This window comes from Eptatretus burgeri, chromosome 2, assembly GCF_056783735.1.
Source record: "Eptatretus burgeri isolate ZD-2024b chromosome 2, Ebu_testis_v1, whole genome shotgun sequence".
Classification (NCBI taxonomy): Eukaryota; Metazoa; Chordata; class Myxini; order Myxiniformes; family Myxinidae; genus Eptatretus; species Eptatretus burgeri.
Window position 1 is genome coordinate 105,390,783 of NC_140962.1, and position 22,527 is coordinate 105,413,309.

At 40.6% G+C, this 22,527-nt stretch overlaps 1 protein-coding gene across 3 annotated transcripts; it reads right to left on the reverse strand.

The window, feature by feature from the left end:
* Positions 1-932: 932 nt before the first annotated feature.
* On the reverse strand, positions 933-19,849 carry LOC147032734 (uncharacterized). 3 transcript variants are annotated; one of them, XM_085870594.1, is made up of 5 exons: positions 19,626-19,838; positions 19,249-19,507; positions 14,865-14,978; positions 5,128-5,152; positions 933-2,910 (listed from the first exon to the last, which is right to left on the reverse strand). In XM_085870594.1, the coding sequence occupies exon 5, from the start codon at positions 2,897-2,899 to the stop codon at positions 2,129-2,131; it is 771 nt and encodes a 256-aa protein (XP_085726720.1). In that variant the 5' UTR covers positions 2,900-2,910; positions 5,128-5,152; positions 14,865-14,978; positions 19,249-19,507; positions 19,626-19,838; the 3' UTR covers positions 933-2,128. The 3 variants fall into 3 exon arrangements, with proteins under 3 accessions (XP_085726720.1, XP_085726719.1, XP_085726717.1); XM_085870593.1 differs by lacking the exon at positions 5,128-5,152 and having other exon boundaries at positions 19,653-19,849; XM_085870591.1 differs by lacking the exon at positions 5,128-5,152 and having other exon boundaries at positions 19,626-19,849.
* Positions 19,850-22,527: the final 2,678 nt, after the last annotated feature.

The following is a 22,527-nucleotide window of genomic DNA, read 5'->3' on the forward strand; positions in this document are numbered from 1 at the left end:
TGTTTCTGTCAATTCAGAGGGCGTACGGCCGCCGTATCCTCGCCGTAGAGCAAATGTGACTTAGGCCTAAGTACAGAGAAGAACCCCACAACCCTGAAGTACGTTTCCCCTCAGATGAAGTGGAACGTGCTCTGTGGATTAATGCAATGCCAAATAGCATGGATATGTCTGAAAGATCGACGTGAACTATTCATCTGCGCATCATACTTTGACTATGAATAGATCACAGCAAGCCGAGGAAAGTGACCAGTGGGACCTACTGCAGTTTTCAAGGGGGTGTCCAAGTCGTATATAAAGCAGTCCATTGCCTCTCCTTGGCCGACAATGGTTTCTGCTGCTGCACTTAAATGTCAGAGAAAACATCTTGACAACAGTGATACGATTTGTGACTTGAAGAAATTCAAAGAGGATATTGGCAAACGTTTCTCACATTTCAGTGTAAAGCACAACGGCACGGAAGCGATCTAACAATGTTCATTGTGGACAACCTTGGGAGAAGAGTGGCCCACTTCCTCTCCTTGAAGGAAGTGCAGTCCCTCTTTCGCACACATAATTGTGAAGTTTCACATCATTTTATTCCAAGATGACCCTCAAAATTTTTCATGCTGATCGGATGTAGCATTCTACACCTGCAATTATGATGTCATTAAAAAAAATCACACTCATTCCCCATGAGGAGTACTTGCTATGTGCCAAGTTTATATTTTTTACTTGGTGCAGTTTCAGAGATAGAGGTCCAAAGTTTTTCCGTTTTTCCAACATGGCTGCCACACCACGTGACCTATGACATCATAATTATCATTAAAACATTTTACATGAGTAGTCGCACCAATGGTGAAAATTGTCTCATTCCACCAAGCGGTTGCGGATAAAAAGACGAAGGTTCTGTGCGGACAAGCACACAGACAAACAAACAAACAAGCGGACCCAAATGCAATACCCTCCCCTTCAGCGAGGGTAATGATGACTTTAATTGACTCAAATTATTTCCCCAAATCATCAAATATAGTCATGACTCATTAAATAATTTCTTTGTGTTTTTTCTTTATATGTTGGTTAAAAAATAAAAAAATAAGGTGATGATAAAAAAAGCCTTCGGTAAAACCTTTTTGGAATGTACAGAGGTACAATATGATATGGTACGGTGGGCAATCCAGAGTTTTTTCTCGACATGCTACTAAACAGAATTGTTGCTCACAATCCAAAAAATGAGTTGTGGTAAGTTTCATAAAAATCTATAGCACCATTTACAGGAGGACCAGAATAAGTACTGTAAACAGTAAAAAAAAAATACCATCAGACCCAAGTTCCAAGACTTGAGTACGAGTGCCTACAGTTTTCTCTTTAAGTAGTCTATGCCTTCACCTTACACACCAGAGCTTCCAATTCAAAGCAAAACTCCAATGTGCTAATGTTACCTCCACCGCCCCTCCCCCCCTACTATTTCCATCCCCCCACCCCGGTCACCTCACTCTTCCATTCACCGAGGCTTTTTAAAAGCTCTCATTTGGTCCAGCAGGATCGCACAGAGGTAGTACACTTATTTTGATGCAGACAAGCTACTGTATAAAGAAGAGCATCATTCTTCGGATAAGATGCAAGGATGTTTTAAAGCTGGCTGTTCAGTTCCCATTTGGATTTGACAATTTGATAACGGAATGAAGGACTCATCGACGAAAATTGATTGCTTGTGGACATCAAAGATCCCACACCATCTTTCGCAAAGAGTTGATGAGTTATTGGCAGGACCATGGCAAAATTCCAAATTGCACTGGAGTTTGGGTTCTGGTAGCCCTTCATACACTATGAACCAATGGGAAACATAGTTGGGATAAGTAATAACAATACCACCAAAGCTCATTTTATAACATTGGCAAAGGTTAAAGGAAGGGAACGTATGGAGCATGGACATGGAGAACAATGTGACATGGATACAGAGGCAATGAAATATGGCAGTTCATCATTCAACAGAGCAGGAAGCATGACTCAAAATAAAAACAACAATACTGTGTAGGAAATATTTTTACTGTCACCACAAATACAACTGTGGGAACGAAGCTTAATTTCAATGTTGCACAGAAAAACAACTTCCTGTGGATTGCACTGAATGGTAAGATAATTGTGGAGTTCACGAATGGACAGCCATGTGTCTCTTGCAGTTGGATGAGTCAGTAAAGGTCTTTCCACACACAACACACACATACGGACGTTCCTGACTGTGTGTTCTCATATGGCTCTTGCAATTTGATGCTCGGCCAAATTTTTTACCGCACACTGTGCACACGTAAGGACGCTCCTGGGTGTGCGTCCTCATGTGTCTCTTGCAGTTTGATGACCGACTGAAAGTTTCACCACATTCGGTGCATGTGTATGGGCGTTCCTGGCTGTGCGTCTTCATATGGTTCTGACAGGTTGATGACTGACTGAATGTTTTGCCACATTCTGAGCACTTGTATGGGCGCTCTTGGTTATGAGTCCTCATGTGGCTCTGACAGTGTGATAACTGAGCAAAGTTTTTGTCACAAACTGTGCACTTGTATGGACGTTCCTGGTTGTGTGTCCTCATGTGAATCTGACAGGTTGATGAGTGACTGAATGCTTTGCCACACACTGTGCATGCGTAAGGACGTTCCTGATTGTGCGTCCTCATATGGATGTGACAGTTTGACAGCTGAATGAAATCCTTCCCACACACAGGACACTTGTATGGTCTTTCTCCTGTGTGGATCCTCATATGCCTTATGAAGTCCTCTTGTTGATCGGAACTGTAGGGACAATTGTTACATTTGTGTTTTTTATCACTGAAGATGGGACGATGCCTCTCCTTGTGCAGGTGTAGAGAAGTCTCAGTCGTGAAGCTGCGACAGCACTTGGTACAGGGAAACTTTCCTACGATCATTGCTGGTTTCCCTGCAGAGATCACACACAAAAAACAATGCTATAAATGTGTTGATTATGGGGCTAAAGCGATGGCCTTAAACCTTTTGAATAATACTGACATAAAGCAATATCTAGAAGATGGCCATATGAAAAATAGTATTTAAAGACTGAGGAGGTGAGATTGTAAGTGAGAACAGACAATTCTTAGAAAAAAGAAAAGTCTGTGCTGGAAGGTTTGTGGTTCAATCACAATCTACGGAAACACATTTCGAGGCAATGAATTGACAATTATCATGAAACGTTTTATTGATGAGTGGAATTATACATTTTGGGAGTCAAACCACTGAAATGGTGATGGAGTAAGTACCTTGAGGCTAATTGTGATGATGGTGAATATAGGGGGTCCATAAACTCCTTGTGCAATTTTGAACTTTTATAACTTATGATGTACAAATGATAGAAACAAACTGTAAATGGCATACGAAATTATAATTCATCAGATTTTGTTTTGTTAATGTTGTTATTCGTGTTGTTGTTAATGTTGTTATTCGTGTTGTTGTTAATGTTGTTGTTATTGCTGTTGTTAAAGCCACAATTCCCCTCGGTCGCCTCACCAGTTGACATTTTCTGATGAAGCTGCTTGTACATCAGTGGTAAAGTCAACCACCACAATTATCACATTTGGGGGACATAAAAACGTCAGGAAGTCTGGAAATATTAAACAAACTCACTAAAAATCAATGGCTGGTATTCTATCAGGGAGTCATGCATCATTCGTGCTTTCTATTTTTTTGGAAGGAGCAACAGTCAATGATGAGCGTTACTTTGCAATGTTGTCGGATTTCTTTGTTCCTGAGCTACGACGATTAAATCCTTGACATTTCACCACCTTGTACCAGCAAGATGAGGCTCTCTGCTATTATGCTTCGAATATGCGATGGTTCTAGTGATGTCTTCCAAGACAAGTGGATCGCTTGATGTGGACCAATTGCTTGGCCATCTCGTTTGCCTGACCTGCCCCCATTGGACGACATTTTAGGGGCTATCTAAAACTGTTGTTTACTCATCAAAACCACATTCTTTGCATGAACTTAGAGCTACGATCATAAATGCAATCACATTGAACGATGTACTGTATTACGAAAGACTGAGTTTATGTTGAAGCCTAAAACTTTGAACTGCATCTCGAGTAAACTTTATTACCTCCAACACCGAAGGTGGATGGAGGTTATGTTTTCACCCCTGTCTGTCTGTTTGTTTGTGAAGAAAATGTCTCAAAAAAGTTGTGGATTGATTTTGACGAAATTTTGTGGAGAGCTTGGGTATGTGACGAGGACGAAATGATTACATTTTGGTGAAGATCTGAATCCGAATCTGGATCTGAGATTTTTAAAAGTGATTCTTCACCATTGAGTGACAGAGCTAAAACAATATGTAGCATGATATCTTGAAAAAGTTATCGACAAATTTGGACGAAACTTGGTGGATGAGTTGGTTAGGTGACAAGAACAAGCTCATTCATTTTAGTTCAGGTCCAAATCCAGATCCGGCCTATCGGTGGGATACAAAACGTAAACTAATCAGCCTGGTGGAGGTATGCGCTCTTCCGAGTGCCCTTCTCGTGAATTATGCTTTCATACAACATTTATCGTTTGTTTCTATCTTTGTATCAAAAGTTATAAAAGTTCAAAGTCGCACAAGGACTTTATGGACACCCTGTCCATATTTCTCCAAAATAATAGCTTGTATTATCACAGGATCATTGTTTTAGGATTGGCAATTTCATCATAGGTTTTTAGATTATATGTAAAATTATGGAAGTCAAAAAGGTCCATACATTTTGTAATTCGGTGCTGCAATTCATCAACCTGATGTTTGCCATCAAGAGTTTTCTCCAGTTTATTAAACTGTTCTACAAGCTCGTACATCTTCACGAGATTCATGCAGCATACACCACCACAAGTTAACACTTTTTGGATAGACTTGGTGTGATTCACACTGTTTTAGTAAAGAAAAAGCACAAAGAAACAATTTTTACACTTCAATGTAAATTTATGGTTGATTGGAACTCCATATTACATTTATTACTGCCAGGAAAATGACAACACAAGTACAGCCAACTCTCGTTAGGATGAATGGATTAGTTCTATGTCGCACTCATCTCAACAAATGTTTGTGTTACGGGGAAAGGGGTGAGTTGGGGGTTAAGCAATATTCAAATTAATATAAAAATTCATTTTGATTTACCATTGGCTGAGGTTCATGAAGGAATCTGTAAAAAAAAAAAAAAATAATAATAATAACTCGATGCAGCAGATACATGACAAGGACATATCCTCTCCCGGCCTTGGATTTGTTGGCGCCATTGGAATTTCTCTTTGCATTCCGAAAATGAATTGAAAAACAAAATAAACCAATGTCACCCGCAGGGTGACCCGTATCTTGCCAAAAGGTGACCACGTGTGACTTCTTTAAGGTCACACTGAGGTGAACAGAGCTGCTATCCACCAGGAGCGACTCCTTCAGGAATATCTGCCTACGAGAGATTCCGATGAGAATCGTTCTACAGAGTAACCATTAAAAATATGCTCTTGCCTCATAACGTCACTAAATGACGTCATAATGTCTCAAGCTTGACATATCTAGAAAGCACTCATCGAGGTGTTCGATTTGAGGTACTACACGATATGGTTCCTAAAACTTGAAAATTTGACCTTGGGGTCAAATATGTTTGACCTTAGGTGCTAACCATGAAGGTCAAGGCCAATCGCCACCAAAAATTAATCAGTTGAACGCCAGACCATGAACTATATTCCCATGAAGTTTGAAGACGATCCGATCAAAATTACTCAAAAAAATAAGGGTTTCGTCGACTCCCCTGATTTGCGACAAAGTGACCTTGACCTTTGACCTTGACCTTCAAAATTTTATGCGCTGAAAGGGACCTCTATAGGCCTCTGATATGCGAAGTTACAAAAATTTCCAATGATAACTGTGCTCTGCAGAGTGATTTATACATGATTACAGACCAAAAAAAAAAACAAAAAACCAACAAAAAAAAACAAATGAAGGTCAAGGCCAATCGCCACCAGAAATTAATCAGCTGAGCGCCAGACCATGAACTATATTCCCATGAAGTTTGAAGACGATCCGATCAAAATTACTCAATAAATAAGGGTTTCGTCGACTCCCCTGATTTGCGACAAAGTGACCTTGACCTTTGACCTTGACCTTCAAAATTTTGTGCAATGAAAGGGACCTCTATAGGCCTCTGATATGCGAAGTTACAAAATTTTCCAATGATAACTGTGCTCTGCAGAATTTTTTATCCGTGATTACAGACAAAAAAAAAACAACAAAAAAAAACATACAAGCTGACTAACATATCTTGCAAAAACTTCGTTTTGGCAAGATAATAAAGTATCTCGAAGGTCAATCAAGGAGATACATGATATGCCGTTTTTGTTCTTGTGAAACTCGGTGAATCTATTACATTGGGAACATTGGGTGAGCATCCATCTGCCCGGCAAAACACAATGCTTCATGATGGGGGAATTTCAAGGCAGATTTGATTGGATTGGAAACATTTCACGACTTTGTGCTGTTTGTAGCAGTGCGATTTTTGAAATCCCAATTTTTGTTTTCATTATCTTGCCAAAACAAAGTTTTGCAAGATATGTTAGTCAGCTTATATGTTTTTTTTTTTTGTTTTTTGTTTTTTGTCTGAAATCACGTACAAAAAATTCTGCAGAGCACAGTTATCATCGGAAATTTTTGTAACTTCGCATATCAGAGGCCTATAGAGGTCCCTTTCAGTGCACAAAATTTTGAAGGTCAAGGTCAAAGGTCAAGGTCACTTTGGCGCAAATCAGGGGAGTCGACGAAACCCTTATTTTTTGAGTAATTTTGATCAGATCGTCTTCAAACTTCATGGGAATATAGTTCATGGTCTGGCGCTCAGCTGATGAATTTCTGGTGGCGATTGGCCTTGACCTTCATTTGTTTGTTTGTTTTTGTTGTTTTTTTTGTTTGTTTTTGGTCTGTAATCACGTATAAATCACTCTGCAGAGCACAGTTATCATTGGGAATTTTTGTAACTTCGCATATCAGAGGTGTATAGAGGTCCCTTTCAGTGCACAAAATTTTGAGGGTCAAGGTCAAAGGTCAAGGTCACTTTGTCGCAAATCAGGGGAGTCGAGGAAACCCTTATTTTTTGAGTAATTTTGATCGGATCGTCTTCAAACTTCATGGGAATATAGTTCATAGTCTGGCACTCAGCTGATTAATTTTTGGTGGCGATTGGCCATGACCTTCATGGTTAACGCCTCAGGTCAAAGATATTTGACCCCAAGGTCAAATTTTCAAGTTTTAGGAACCATATCATGTAGTACCTCAAATTGAACACCTCGATGAGTGCTTTCTAGATATGTCAAGCTTGAGACATTATGACGTCATTTAGTGACGTTATGAGGCAAAAGCATATTTTTCATGGTTACTCTGTAGAACGATTCTCATCGGAATCTCTCGTAGGCAGATATTCCTGAAGGAGTCGCTCCTGGTGGATAGCAGCTCTGTTCACCTCAGTGTGACCTTAAAGAAGTCACATGTGGTCACCTTTTGGCAAGATACGGGTCACCCTGCGGGTGACATTGGTTTATTTTTTTTTTTTGTCTGTAATCACGTATAAAAAATTCTGCAGAGCAGTTATCATTGGAAATTTTTGTAACTTCACAGATCAGAGGCCTATAGAGGTCCCTTTCAGCGCATAAAATTTTGAAGGTCAGGGTCAAAGGTCAAGGTCACTTTGTCGCAAATCAGGGGAGTCGACGAAACCCTTATTTTTTGAGTAATTTTGATCGGATCGTCTTCAAACTTCATGGGAATATAGTTCATGGTCTGGCGCTCAGCTGATTAATTTTTGGTGGCGATTGGCCATGACCTTCATGGTTAACGCCTCAGGTCAAAGATATTTGACCCCAAGGTCAAATTTTCAAGTTTTAGGAACCATATCATATAGTACCTCAAATTGAACACCTCGATGAGTACTTTCTAGATATGTCAAGCTTGAGACATTATGACGTCATTTAGTGACGTTATGAGGCAAAAGCATATTTTTCATGGTTACTCTGTAGAACGATTCTCATCAGAATCTCTCGTAGGCAGATATTCCTCAAGGAGTCGCTCCTGGTGGATAGCAGCTCTGTTCACCTCAGTGTGACCTTAAAGAAGTCACACGTGGTCACCTTTTAGCAAGATACGGGTCACCCTGCGGGTGACATTGGTTTGTTTTATTTTTTAGTATACAGAGTCGAGGCTCGTGGAAGAGCTCATACGAGTACACTGAATGCAACAGAACAAAAGGAACAGCAGAGATGGGGGGGGGGACACCAACATCAGAGCCAAAGGCCAAGACAGAGCGAGGCAGAGAAACAATGGGTTTGAGGAGGAATGGGGGGGGCAGGAGAGGATGCATGGGGTGGACAAGATGACTACAGATACAGAAGGAAACTTTCAGGAGAGATGTGGAGCACAGTGAAGGAATTAAAGCTTAAATTAATAAACATCATTTTAGTTGAAATTTTTTTTTTGCTAAACTAAACTTCAGTCGCCAGGAATTTTAATAACAATAAATCATGTGAACATCAAAGCATCATGGGAGAACAATGTTATGCTTTCACTATTTTTGTTTGTCAAGAAAAAAATGAAGTGATTTTAAATTCTGTATTTTTTTTATTTGGGTGAACTAAAAGTGAAGCGATGAATAAATAAATAAATAAAAATTTAAAGGGTGAATAAAGCGACAAATTATTTTCACTTGGTCCTCTGAGTGATCTGCTCCAAAAAGCTAAAGGCCCAGTCACACCTTGACGTTTTAGCCAGCTTATGCCGATTTTTGGAAAATTTGTCTAAAACGCTGGTACACGTCGAATACGTTATGGGTAACTTTTGATAACATTGAGAGCACGCTGAAAAACACTGCCATACGTCGTTGTACACTGGCTTTAAACGTTGTTCTTTTCGGTTGTACTCAAATTTTCCATGCTTGAAATTTTAAGACTTATGCCAGCGTACGACTCACACGTTCCGCACAACGCTGGCCATTAGTTGTAGGCACGTCACGCGATCGTTGACACACGTCGACACACGTTACTTGTGAGATACTCATAAGTCGAAACACGTCGAGGTAATGTTTAGCGTACCCGAAACTTATTTCTAACCTATGAGTTACGTGTTGTACTCACGTTACGCGATCGGTGACACACATCAACACACGTTACTTGTAAGGTGCTCATAAGTCGAAACGCATCAAGGTCAAGGTAATGGTTAGCGTCAGTGTTCCAGACTCCCTGGTTTTTTTTTTTCTTCTTCCTCCTTCCTTCGGTATGATGGTGATTTTGACACTTTGATTTCTAGTGCGGTTATAATATAATATAATTAATAGGCTGCCGCTCAATGATTTAAATCATAACCGCACTGTACACTGAACACCGTCATACCGAAGAAAAAAAAAAAAAACAGGGAGTCTGGAACACTGACGCTAACCATTACCTTGACGTGTTTCGACTTATGAGCACCTTAAAGTAACGTGTGTCGATGTGTGTCAACGATCGCATATCGTGCGTACAACTTATTCCGATCGCATGCGGAGCGTGTGTCATACGGCAAGTACGTCGTAAAATTTTCAACATGTTCAAAATTACAAGACATACTCCATTTAATACGACGTATGATAGCGTACTTTAGCGTTCTCTTCACGCATACCAAACTTACCCATACCGTATTCGACGTGCGCCAGCGTTTTAGACGCATTTTTCAGAGGTCGGCATACGCTGGCAAGATCGCCAAGGTGTGACTGCGATGTTGACACTTCCATTTCTGCGGCGGTTATGATTTGAATCATTGTGCGGCAGCCTTTTCATAACCTACGCCACGTCATCGTCGGCGATGCGTGCAACGCGCTATGCATAAGTTAGACTATCGTTGGGCATAGGTTGTGAAGGCCGACAACAGGTTCAGCATTCGTTGGTATCAGTTATCTATAACACAACGAAACGTTCTGTGTCCGTTACTAATACGTAATGCATAAGACCAAGTCGTTATGAATACATCCGAATCTTTAAAAAAACCATCAAAAGTTCAACGTAAGCCAGTGTTTTACATACATTTTAATACGTTGCCATTGCTGGCTAAAACGTCAAGGTGTGACTGGGCCTTAATTAATAATTCTGGATTCATCTGTGCTGCCATCAATTTTACATTCTCTGTTTGTATTGATTGATATATATATACATACATATACATATGTGAGTGCTCACTCCTGTGTATTTTTCATGCTCATTCTATTTATTTTGATCCTGCATCTTTGACTCAGATCGTTTTGGGCCTATGAGTTTATTTATTTATTTTTTTTCCTTTCTGCTTAAAGAGATGACATCAAATCCTTCCTTTTCTCCAGCGGCCTGATCTCATATCACCAGTTTGGTTATAGAATCAATCATTCTACCCTGGACATGCTGCTTATATTCCCCCACCAGGTTGGTGGCCTCTCTGTATTCTACCACCTCTTTTTCGGTCTTGCACGCTGTGTCTTCTCTTGAATCTGTTCCTCCCAGGTATCTGCAGGGTGCACATGGTCTGCCAGTAACCCTCTTCTTGTTAATCTCCCAAAATAGAGGCTCACTGCTCCCCTCCAGTCATTTGTTCCTATTTTCTCTCACCTGTGAAACAAACTTCCCAGTCTATTCAGTCCCATTCTTCCCTCCAGAGCTTCGATACAGTTGTGCACCACTACCTCAGGTCCTCCCACATCCATACTCATGATCTCTTCCACCCAAAAGGATCCCATTTTCCAAGCACTCCCTTTTCCACATTATTGTGATTCCACCCCCCCCCCCCTTCCTCACTTCTCTTCGTTTTTTAGTTTTCGGTTGTTTTGTTCCTTTTCCGTTTCATCCCCGTCAGCCCCTTCCACTTCATGCTGTGTTTAATTCTGCTTGTGTGCAGATTGTTCACCCCATGTGTCCTTCTTTCCTCCCCTTGATCTCACTCTCACTTCTTCTCTGCTGTTGGTGTTTCCCCCTTTCCATTTTCTTCCCTTCCATTCTGCTCGATCCCTCCCACAATCCTCGATCACGAACACAAACAAAAAAACGACACCATAATCACTAAATTTCAGCCCTCTCTTTTTCTATAGCCAATGAATCCTTGCATCAATTTTATTCAAATGGTGAAAAAAAAGGTTTTCGGAATGCTGAATAATGAATATTCAATGCTGTTTAAAACATACTATCAACAGACGACGATATCTGAGGATGATGGATTCCTCTCCTGTAGCGCTGACGATGATAGAGACACATACTGTTATGGTACAGTCTGGCATTCCATAAAATAACTCAAGATCTAGTACACAAAATACATAACATTTACAATATTATGAGCTGTCATGCTCAGAGTCCAATGCAGAGTTTGAAGAAGTGTATAAGGAGGACACTGGAGCATCGGGTATTCAGGCCTGTTATCTTGAGCCATATCAATTGAGCAGAAGTTATCGCAGCGATGATTCTCACTGACAGTGGCAGAGAAGGCAATTTTGTGACTCGTGCCATAGAAAGGCTGTAGAATAGTGAATGCAATGTCGGCCTATTAACATCTGTGATAATAAAAGTGTGTATATGGACTTCAAAATACATAAAACTTAGTGAATTAAGAAGTAAAATTAGGCCTACGTGTATAGGCTTAATTACTGCGTTCGTGACCCACTATGGCACACCTATTTATCACTTTTTTTTACTAGAAAGCTCAAAGGTAAGAATACTACCGACTGCACCCTACTGATCGACCCCATTACAATAACCCAAGTACATTCCCAAATTAACAGCTATCGCTGGTACCTTGTCAGTGAGGACTGTGGGGTCTAGTGAAGTAAATAAAATGGAGTGTTTTGCAAGATATCTAGCCAATACTATCTACAGTATACCATTCATGGAACTTAACTGTCACATGATGAGAATAAAGCCTCCACTGAGCACCTCGCCTTTTGTCCCCCAAGTTACGTAGAGGTATTCACATGAACTTGCACTACTCTCAATGACAACAATATTGGCTCCATGACAAGCATAATGGCCTCCCTCTTATGAATGTGCTGTTGGCAACTTCTGATCCAAACGTTGTAATTACGATAAAACCTGTGCATTTATACTGCTACTAGTACAAAAGTCCGTCAAAAATGACAGAATGGAATTATTTTATTCAAAATATTCAAGGGGAATGGAAGATAAACAATGCCTTCAGAAAGTATTCACACCCCTCGACTTTTTTCACATTGTGTTGTGTTACAGCCTGAATTTAAAATGGATTTAATCTCCAATGTTCCAATAAAATTTTAATTTTTTTTGTCACCAATCTACACAAAATAGCCCACAATGACAAAGTGAAAACGTCTTTCGAAGTTTTTTTCCAAATTAATAAAAAATGAAAATCTGAAACATGTTGCGTCAATTAAGTATTCAACACCTTTGCTATGACACTTAAAATTGAGCTCAGGTGCATTCAATTTCCTTTTATCACCCTTAAGATGTCTCTACAACTTGATTAGAGTCCACCTGTGGCCAATTCAATTGATTGAACATGATTGAGAAAGAAACACACCTTTCTATAAAAGGTCCCACAGTTAACAGTGCAGGTCAGAGCAGAAACTGCACCACGAAGTCCAAGGAACTGTCAGTAGAACACCAAGAGAGAATTGTGAGGAGACATAGATCTTGGGAAGGGTTTAAAACAATTTCTAGAGTGTTGAACATTCCCAAGAGCACAGTGAGCTCCATCATTAAGAAATGGAAATAACATGGAAATACCCACTCTTCCTAGAGCTGGCCGTCTGACTAGACTGGGTAAGAAGGACTTTAGTCAGTGAGGTGAACAAGAACCCAATGACCACTTTGACTGAACTACAGGGTTTTTTGGCTGAGATGGGAGAACCTGCTGGAAGAACAACAGTCTCTGCAGTACTTCACAAATCTACGCTTTATGGGAGAGTGGCCAGACAGAAGCCACTCCTGAGAAAAAAAGGCACATGACAACACCCCTGGAGCTTGCAAAAAGGCATGTGAAAGACTCTGTGAGAGGATGAGGCAAACATTCTGTGGTCTGATGAGACAAAAATTGAACTCTTTGGCATGAATGCACAGTGCTACGTCTGGCAGAAACTGAGCACAGCTCATCACCCATCCAACACCATCCCTACCGTGAAGCATGGTGGTGGCAGCACATGCTATGGGGATGCTTTTCAGTGGCAGAGACTGAGAGACTTGTGAGGACAGAGGGAACAATGAATGGAGCCAAATATAGCAAATTATTGAGGAGAACCTGCTGCAGAGTGCAAAAGACCTCAGACCGCGGCGAAGATTTACGTTCCAACAGGCCAATGACTCCAAACATACAGTCAAAGCAACACTGTAATGGCTTCAGAACAAGAACGTGAAAGTCCTCGAGTGGCCCAGCCAAAGCCCAGACTTGAATCCCATTGAGAATCTGTGGAAAGAGTTGAAGATTGCTGTTCACTGACGCTCCCCATCCAACTTGACAGAGCTTGAGCAAATCTGCAAGGAAGAATGGGAGAAAATCCCCAAATAATGATGTGTAAAACTGATACAGACGTACCCAAGAACACTCGAAGCTGTAATCGCTGCCAAAGGTGCTTCTACAAAGTATTGACTCGGGGGGGGGGGGCTGTATACTTATTGACGCAAGGCATTTCAGCTTTCCATTTTTAATGAATTTGTGAAAAAATTTTAAAACAAATTTTGACTTTGTCATTATAAGGTATTTTGTGGAGGTTAGTGACAATTTTCTTTTATTTTAATCCATTTTAAATTCATGCTGTAACACAATAAAATGTGATAAAACTTGAGGGATGTGAATACTTTCTGAAAGCACTATATGATGTTTCAATTTGAAGCGAGAAAAAAACGTTATTTTGAAATACTACATGTACAAACATGACCCTATTTTCTTTATCTTCTGGGACGTTTTGTTTCGACAGTCCAGTCTCGTTAGCGTGCCAAAGTCTGAAGCCTCGGCTGAGCGTCAGGTGTGCTTATATCTTACTTATAAATTAGCCATCCAACGGACGTAAATTTACACTCGTTTTACTCTGCACATGTTGCACATCATGTGCAGCGAATTTCACCTCCCTGCACCTTATATTTTTTGTTATTTTTTAACGCTTCTGTACACTGCCATTGATGCCCGGTTGTAAGTCTCTTATAATAGAATATGTTACATAAATAGAAGAGACAATTACTCTTTCATGAAAAATGTTTTTTGACTTTTTTATCCTGAAAATATAGACCATCATGAACACACTGTTGTGTTCAAAGATGGGTCTTTAAAACCCTACTTAAATCATCCTTATGAAGGAGGACAGACAAATACACAAAAACACAAATACACACTGTGTTTTATATTCAGTAGATAGATTATTACAAACACAAGACTGCAATTAGTGGATTAAATGTACTCATGTACTCACTTGAATTAGTAAGTTACGATGAGTCAAAACAAAAGAAGACAGGATGACACTAGGAAACTGTAGAGATCAACACATACACAGTACAGACAATGGGATGTAGAAATAAAATAATATCCATAAAGTGCTTTTAGTTTCAATATCTCTACAACAAGAGGTTGGTTTGAAGAACTGCAATTGGCAATCTGTCACGATAGGCATCTCTTGTTATATCATTCGTCCTTCGAAGTATTCATCTTAACGAGACTCCACTGTAATTGTTTTCTGATATTCTGGAGGATTGAACATAACCACACAAAATATTGGATTTATTTTCTCCTTTTTTGTTGCACAAGCACTGGGAGGTAACTTTGGAAGTTGAGTTGAATGGTTCTCTCACTGCATACAAATCCTTTAAAACCAGTCACCTTATAAAGCTGCAGATAAGGTATCTGAGCTCACAGAATGAGGATCTTACCTTCGCTGGGACCAGTATGCTTTCCTCCCTCTGGATCAAGATGGTTTGATTCATTCTCTGGTGGCAGTTTTTGCTTCCTCCTCATGATGAACTCGATTTTGATGCGGTTATAACCTGCAGTACAGTCATGGCAGTGGGTAGATATGGGGCAGAGAACAAATGGGAGCAACGGATTTGACAGAAGCGGGACAGGTTAAGAGGCAAAACACATTTCAAACTCGGCTACCACATCTAAATGATGTTGCATTACATTTGTCTCATCACTCAATCAGAAGTACTGCTTTCCTCCAACCTCACTCCCACACTTCTCCCTCCCATAGCATAAATTGTTTGTAGGTAGCCATGTAGTCCACGAACATAATCTAATATGTGGTTTCAGAAATAGTATCTTTAAAGAACCCAGAAACCAGCTTTGGTTTACCTCACACTTCGCTAACAGTTTACGCCGCCGTCTGGTGGATGGTGAACAATTTTAGTCACTGACAGTGTGCCACTCCCAGCACACAAATTGGAACACGGAGCTGTGAAAATATTGCGAATTTATGACGGAATTAAAAAAAAAACGTTAACATTTATCTGAGTGAAAACGTATTTAAGGGAAACAGCGTTATGGATCAACAAGTGAGAGCACCATTGTTTCTGCTTGTTCGGTGACAAATCAAGGCCAATAAACAATCCGCTTGTTGAATGATGAATTGAGACCAATGAAAGATCCACTAGTTCAGTGATGAATTGAGGGCAAAGGAAAGAGCTGCTTGGTGCAGAATTAAAGTCAATGAAGTCTCTCATATATATATATATATATATATATATATATATATATATATATATATATATATATATATATATATATATATATATATATATATATATATATATATATATATATATATATATATATATATATTGTCACGTCAGAGGTCCAGCTAATGCAGACGCTCTGCGCCAGTGGTCTAAAGACTTCCGCAAATCACCGAAATGATGTTTGAATTTATTCTATCGTGCGTTTATTACCATTAACGATCCCTCAGGGATCACCCAATAAACTAGAACAGCACTCTGTAGAGTGCATACCTCCGCCAGGCTGAAGAGTTTACATTTTGTATCCCTCTGAAAGGCTGGATCTGGATCTCGACCTGAACCAAAATCGAATCGGCTTGTTCTTGTCACTTACCCAACTTATCCACCTCATTAACCTCCGCCGTCGAAGATCGGAGGTTACTGTTTTCACCCCTTTCTGTTTGTTTGTTTGTTTGTGAACAGTATTACGGAAAAACTCCTCGATGGATTTCGACGAAACTTGGTGGGGGGGCTAGGCATGGTTCAAGGATCATGCCGTTAGATTTTTGATTTGGTCCAAAATCCAATATGGCCGCGATGGCGGCCATTTTGAAAAAATATTTGAATTTTTTTTTTTTTTGCATTTCCACATGTTTTAAGTGATTTGCAACCCCCCCCCAAAAAAAAAATTGTTAGAGAAAAAAAAATTTTGCAACTTTTTTTTCAACAAAATTTAGATTTTTTTTTGCATTTCTACATGATATAAGTGATTTCCAACAAAAACATGCCAAAATTATAATTGCGGCTGATTTTGGAACTTCAGGTGGATATACCCACATAAAATCAATTTCTGTCTCAAGGAATTTCGTTGTGACGAATGAATTGAGTATGTAAAAGGGAAAGTTGCAAACTATAACTCTGTGAGCACTGTTGACATCAAATTGAATGAATAGGATATCAAGTTCACACGAGTGACCTAGCAGTATTGGCGGCGGAGGTTTTGCACTCTACCGAGTGCTCCCCTCTCTAGTTTCTTCTGAATCAGTCCACACAATCCATCTAACAGCTCGCTCACTCAAGCTCACTCTCAAAGGGGGGATGAGGTGCGGGGTGGGGGAAGGGTCAAGCTGATAGTGGGGTGCTTTGGGCTGTGAGGGTCCTGGCCTGTGCTTCTGAGAGAATAGGAGAGGTTGATGGTCCCGACTGTAAGAGAGAGATGACGGTCTCGGCTGTATCTCTTATGGAGACGAGAGTTCTGTGTCACTGAATGGGTATCTCTGGTGAAGCACAATTATTTGGCCTTATATAGCCAGCCATCTCGCTCCATCCAACGCAGGTCTTGCACATGTGCTGTTGATGTCCCAGCTGTGCGAGGTAGCACACATGGCACAACCACGGTTGTAAAATCCCAGTGTTCGAGGCTCCATGGTAACACACGTGTAACAGCCATTTGTAGAATGTGATTAATACATGAAAGTATAATGGGGCGATTCAAAGATTAAACATGAATGGGAGATAGGAGAAAGACGATAAAGGGTGAGAGGGAATCTAACTATATATACAATTCTGGTCCACGTTTGCTGACACTCCTTAGGATATAATTATTGCATAATTAACACCTCATTAACCCCCAAGTAATTATCGTAATAATACATGTAAATACAGTGCCTTCAGAAAGTATTCACACTCCTCGACTTTTTCACATATTGATGTGTTACAGCCTGAATATAAAATGGATTCAATTAGAAGAAATTGCAACACAAAATACCCCAAAATGAAAAGTGAAAACATGTTTTCAGAAATTTTTCTGAATTGATTGAAAATGAAACACAGAAATATCTAATTTACATAAGTATTCAACCCCCTGAGTCAATACTTTGCAGAAGCGCCTTTGGCAGCGATTACAGGTTCGAGTCTTCATGGGTATGTTTGCATCAGTTTTACACATCTGGATTTGGGGAGTTTCTCCCATTCCTCCTCCAGATTTGCTCATGCTTTGTCAAGCTGGATGGGGAGTGTCCGTGAACAGCAATCTTCAAGCCTTTCCACAGATTCTCAATGGGATTGAAGTCTTTCTTGCGCTCAGAGTCTTTCTTGTGCCTTTTTGCACACGCCATGCATGCTGTGATGTGCCTTTTTCTCAGGAGTGGCTTCCCTCTGGCCACTCTCCCATAAAGCCAAGATTTGTGAAGTGCGACAGAGATTGTTGTCCTTCCGGCAGGTTCTCCCATCTCAAACAAGGAACACAGCAGTTCTGTCAGAATGGTCATTGGGTTCTTGGTCACCTCCCTGACCAAGGTCCTTCTTGTCCGGTTTCTCAGTTTGGTCAGACAGCCAGCTCAGGAATCGTCTGTATAGTTCCATGTTATATTCATTTGCTAATGATGGAGCTCACTGTGCTCTTGGGAAATTTGAACCCTCTAGAAATTGTTTTATACCCTTCCCAAGATCTATGCCTCCTCACAATTATATCTCAGAGTTTTACACAGACAGTTCCTTGGACTTGATGGTCGAGTTTCTCCTCTGACAGGCATTGTCAACTGTGGGACCTTTTACAGAAAGGTGTGTTTCTTTCCAAATCATGTCTCCAAACATGATCTTTCTAAATCTTTCTAAACCACAAGTGGACTCCAATCAAGTTGTAGAGACATCTCAAGGATGATTAAAGGAGATTGGATGCACCTGAGCTCAATTTGGAGTGTCATAGCAAAGAGGTTGAATACTTATTGACTCAAGACATTTCAGCGTTTAGTTTTTAATTAATTTGTAAAAATGTCTATTTTTAAATAAAAAAATTCCACTTTGTCATTATGAGCTATTTTGTGTAGATCAATGACAAAAAAAATCTCGATGTAATCCATTTTAAATTCAGGCTGTAACACAACAAAATGGGACATTTAATGTCCAACAGTGTGTTGGAAAAAATCATATTGATGGTGTTCTGAGACAGAAACAGTCCACTTTTATTTAATTCCAACAACAGAATGCTGCTTGTGTAATCTACTGTCACCAACATCACTCATAGTGAAATGAGATGAGCAGAGGTCTCCAGTCCTGGGGTGTGCTTCGGGAACAGGACAATGCCAGACCTCATGCTGCCCACATGACAAGAGGCACCTTCCAACAAACTTACGTCCGAGGTTGTCTCACAGCCCTGACCTTGCACCACCGATGACCACCAATTTGAAGCTGGGAAGGAGGCACTACATCGCAAACACTTCAAGCGACACAAGGATGCCGATAAGGCCATTCAAATGTGGTTGCGCACCAAGCGCAGAGAGTGCTATACTGCAAGCACAAAGTGTGCTGACTCTCAGATGGATGTTAAGTTGGCTGTCCCATCTGGTCGCATCAGTTGATGAAATTTAAAGATCTACTCGGGTATTTTGTGAAAAGTAGGCGAGTTATTGCTGGTATGCTGGCCGAATTCCAAATGGCTGCCACCATAGGTCGAACGTCAGGCCTGGCTTGCTAGTTCGTGAAAGGCTTGGTCCAAGCCAGTCAGAGAAAGGTCAGACACAATTATATAAAATGATATACTCCAAGAAGGATTGATCACGTGATTGCCACGAATGGGTTTCTATTTGATCCTCGATTTGATTACCTTGAGCTTGTCCCAGCAACCGCATCCCTGGGTACGATTGCATCCATGAGTTGCATCATGGAGCACGCCGGTCGATGGTGAGGACCTTAAGCCGGTTGTCCTGCAGAGCTGTATGTCCGTTCGTTGTCTTTTTAAGGACCTTATCAATTGACGTTTTTGTGAAACGAAGAACGAACAGAAAGACGGATTTGAACGTACGGCGCTGCGCAAGCTGCGAATGGAAAGAAATCTTCTGGGATGATCTTGTGTGATGAATCTTCTGTGAGAAAACAAGAGGAACAGCGAATGAACAAGATGGGAAGGGTATAGTGGGCAAGGTATTCACGATCCCGTTAAAGATATCGATGTCATGAGTGTTTGTGACCCCCCCCCCTCACCTCTCACCCCGGAGGTGTCACCATTACCTTCTCATTCTTGACCCTCGATCACCACCAAACTGGTAATAAGCGGACTGGTCAAGCACAAGCTGAGAAAACTAAGAAGTAGTTCGACGCTGCAGATTCGTCACAGCCGTATAGTACGTGATTAATGAACGGGACAGTTCGCCGCCCCCACCTCCCCCACCTCCTGGTAATAAGCAGACTGGTCAAGCACAAGCTGAGAAAACTAAGAAGTAGTTCGACGCTGCAGATTCGTCACAGCCGTATAGTACGTGATTAATGAACGGGACAGTTCGCCGCCCCCACCTTTCACAGAATGAGAAACCCTCCATCGGTCATCCGTGGAACCCGATTGCGAGCGCGTGATTGGTCGAAAGAGAGTCACGTGCCTTCACGGGTTTGTGAAATGGCGCGACGTCGACCTGAGAGGTTTTACCACAGAGGCGCATCCAGAAATTCCTTACGGGGGGTGAGGAGTGAGGGGTGAGGAGTGAGGGGTGAGAAGTGAGGGGTGAGGACGGGAGGTTCATTTGAGGTTAAGATGTTCACAGATCGCGAAATCGACCACCAAGCCTCATATTCAAATGAATGTTTGCGGTTTTTTTTTTCACTTGATATTATTTATCTGAAATGGAGATATTGTCCTCAATGGTGATGAATAAGTTCAAACTTGTGCTGTTCACGATCTATAGGTCCACTGAGTGAAATGATCGTTTCCTATTTGTACATCGTTCGCTCTTGTCGACCACGAGCTCGACTTAACCAGAATCCTACAAACATATATATATATATATATATATATATATATATATATATATATATATATATATATATATATATATATATATATATATATATATATATATATATATATATATATATATATATATATATATATATATACCGTACGACCTAATCTTATACCGACTGGGGTCTTTTCGGACCCCAACTCAAAACCTTTTGATTTCACTAAATTTGCCAAATTTTCACATCGATGACTAAACCTGGTGTTTTATTGATAAAGTCAACAAAAATTAAGAAAAAGAAAAAAAAAAATCTTAAAATCTGAAATTAACCTTCCAACTGGGGACTTTGATGACCCCAACTCAGAACCATTAAATTTCACTAAATCTGATATAAAGTTTCACATCAATGAGGAATATCAGGAATAACAAGGAAATCCAACACAGGTGGGGTCCATTCAGCCAATCATGCCTGCGTGAACACCACACCAACTCATCGACACAAGATACAAGGAAGAAAATGTTTTTAATTGATAAAATAATTTTTGTTTTGTTTTTTTGGGGGGGGGTTGTAGTTTTTGTAGTTTTTTTTCTTTCTTTCTTTTCTTCCCTTCAGGGTAGGGGACATGGGCTTATTAAAAACACACACCAACCATACAACCCCCCTTGACGAGACCCCTACCAACAGCACTCCGTACACGTGCACACAATCATCCATCAATGCTCAAGCTACCGAAAAGTCCGATCAACATCCCTATACCCCTCTATCTCCATAACTTCCAGGTACATATCTAATTCCAATTTAAACTTATCCACTGTTTCTGTTACAACTACCTTTCCAGGGAGACCATTCCATGCATCAACTACTCTCTGAGTAAAAGTCCCCTGCCTGACTATCATCTTAACTCTCCTCTTCTTTATTCTCAAGCTATGGCCCCTGGTTCTATCAATGTCCACTCTGTTTAATAATTCGTCTTCACTTATTTTATCTCAACCTGTCATTATCTTAAACATCTCCATCATATCTCCTCATAATTGCCTCCTTTCTCGTGAATAAAGCCCTGTCTTCTTCAGCCACTCCTCATAGCTGAGTCGAGCTCGGCCCAGAATCAATCTAGTAAACCTGCGCTGAACCCTCTCTCTGGCATCTATGTCCTTCGGTCACTGTGATGACCAGAACTGCACACAATACTCTAGATGTGGCCCTCACTAAATTCCTGTACAATGTTAACACCACCTCTTTTGATTTATAAATGATCCCCCTCTGAATACAACCTAAAACCATATTTGTTTTACCTATAGCTGCCTGGCACTGTGCTGCCTGCTCACCTCTGATATCTATTACTACCCCCAGATCATTCTCCTGTGTGACATGCTCCAAAATTACCCTTTGCATCCTGTAATCTCTATTTTCATTATTCTTTCCCATTCCCAACACCTTACACTTGCTCAGGTTAAACTACATCTGCCAATCTTCTATCCAAACCACACAAGTTATCAATACTTTCCTGAATCTGTTCACCACCCCCTCTGCTATCCACCTTACCAACAAGCCTTGCGTCATCTGAAAATTTGGAAAGCTTACTCTTCACCTCATTTTCCAAATCGTTGATGTAAATAATAAATCGTAATTGTCCGAGTACTGATCCTGAGGTACCCCACTACTTACATCCTCCCAGCAAGACATCCTCCCACTCACAGCCACTCTTTGCTTCCTACCACTAAGCCAATTTGCAATCCAATTAGCTACCCGACCAGCCATTCCACAAGCCTTCACCTTGGCTAACAACCTCCGATGTGGTACCTTATCAAATGCCTTCTTAAAGTCTTCTTAAAGATATGCTATGTCCACTGCCTTTCCCTCATCCACCCAATCGGACACTGCTTCATCGAACTCTGAAAGATTTGTTAAACAGAAACTACCTTTGGTAAACCCATGCTGACTTCTTTTAATTAGTTTGTATTTGTTTAAATGGTTCCTCATCTGGTTCCTCATTCATGTCTCCAGCACCTTCCCCACAACTGAAGTCAAACTAACAGGTCTGTAGTTTACCAATTCTTCTCTGTGATCCTTTCATAAATAGTGGTGTTACATTTGCTACTCTCCAATCCTCAGGTAGCTGTCCTGACTCCAGAGAACTATTGAAAATATCCGT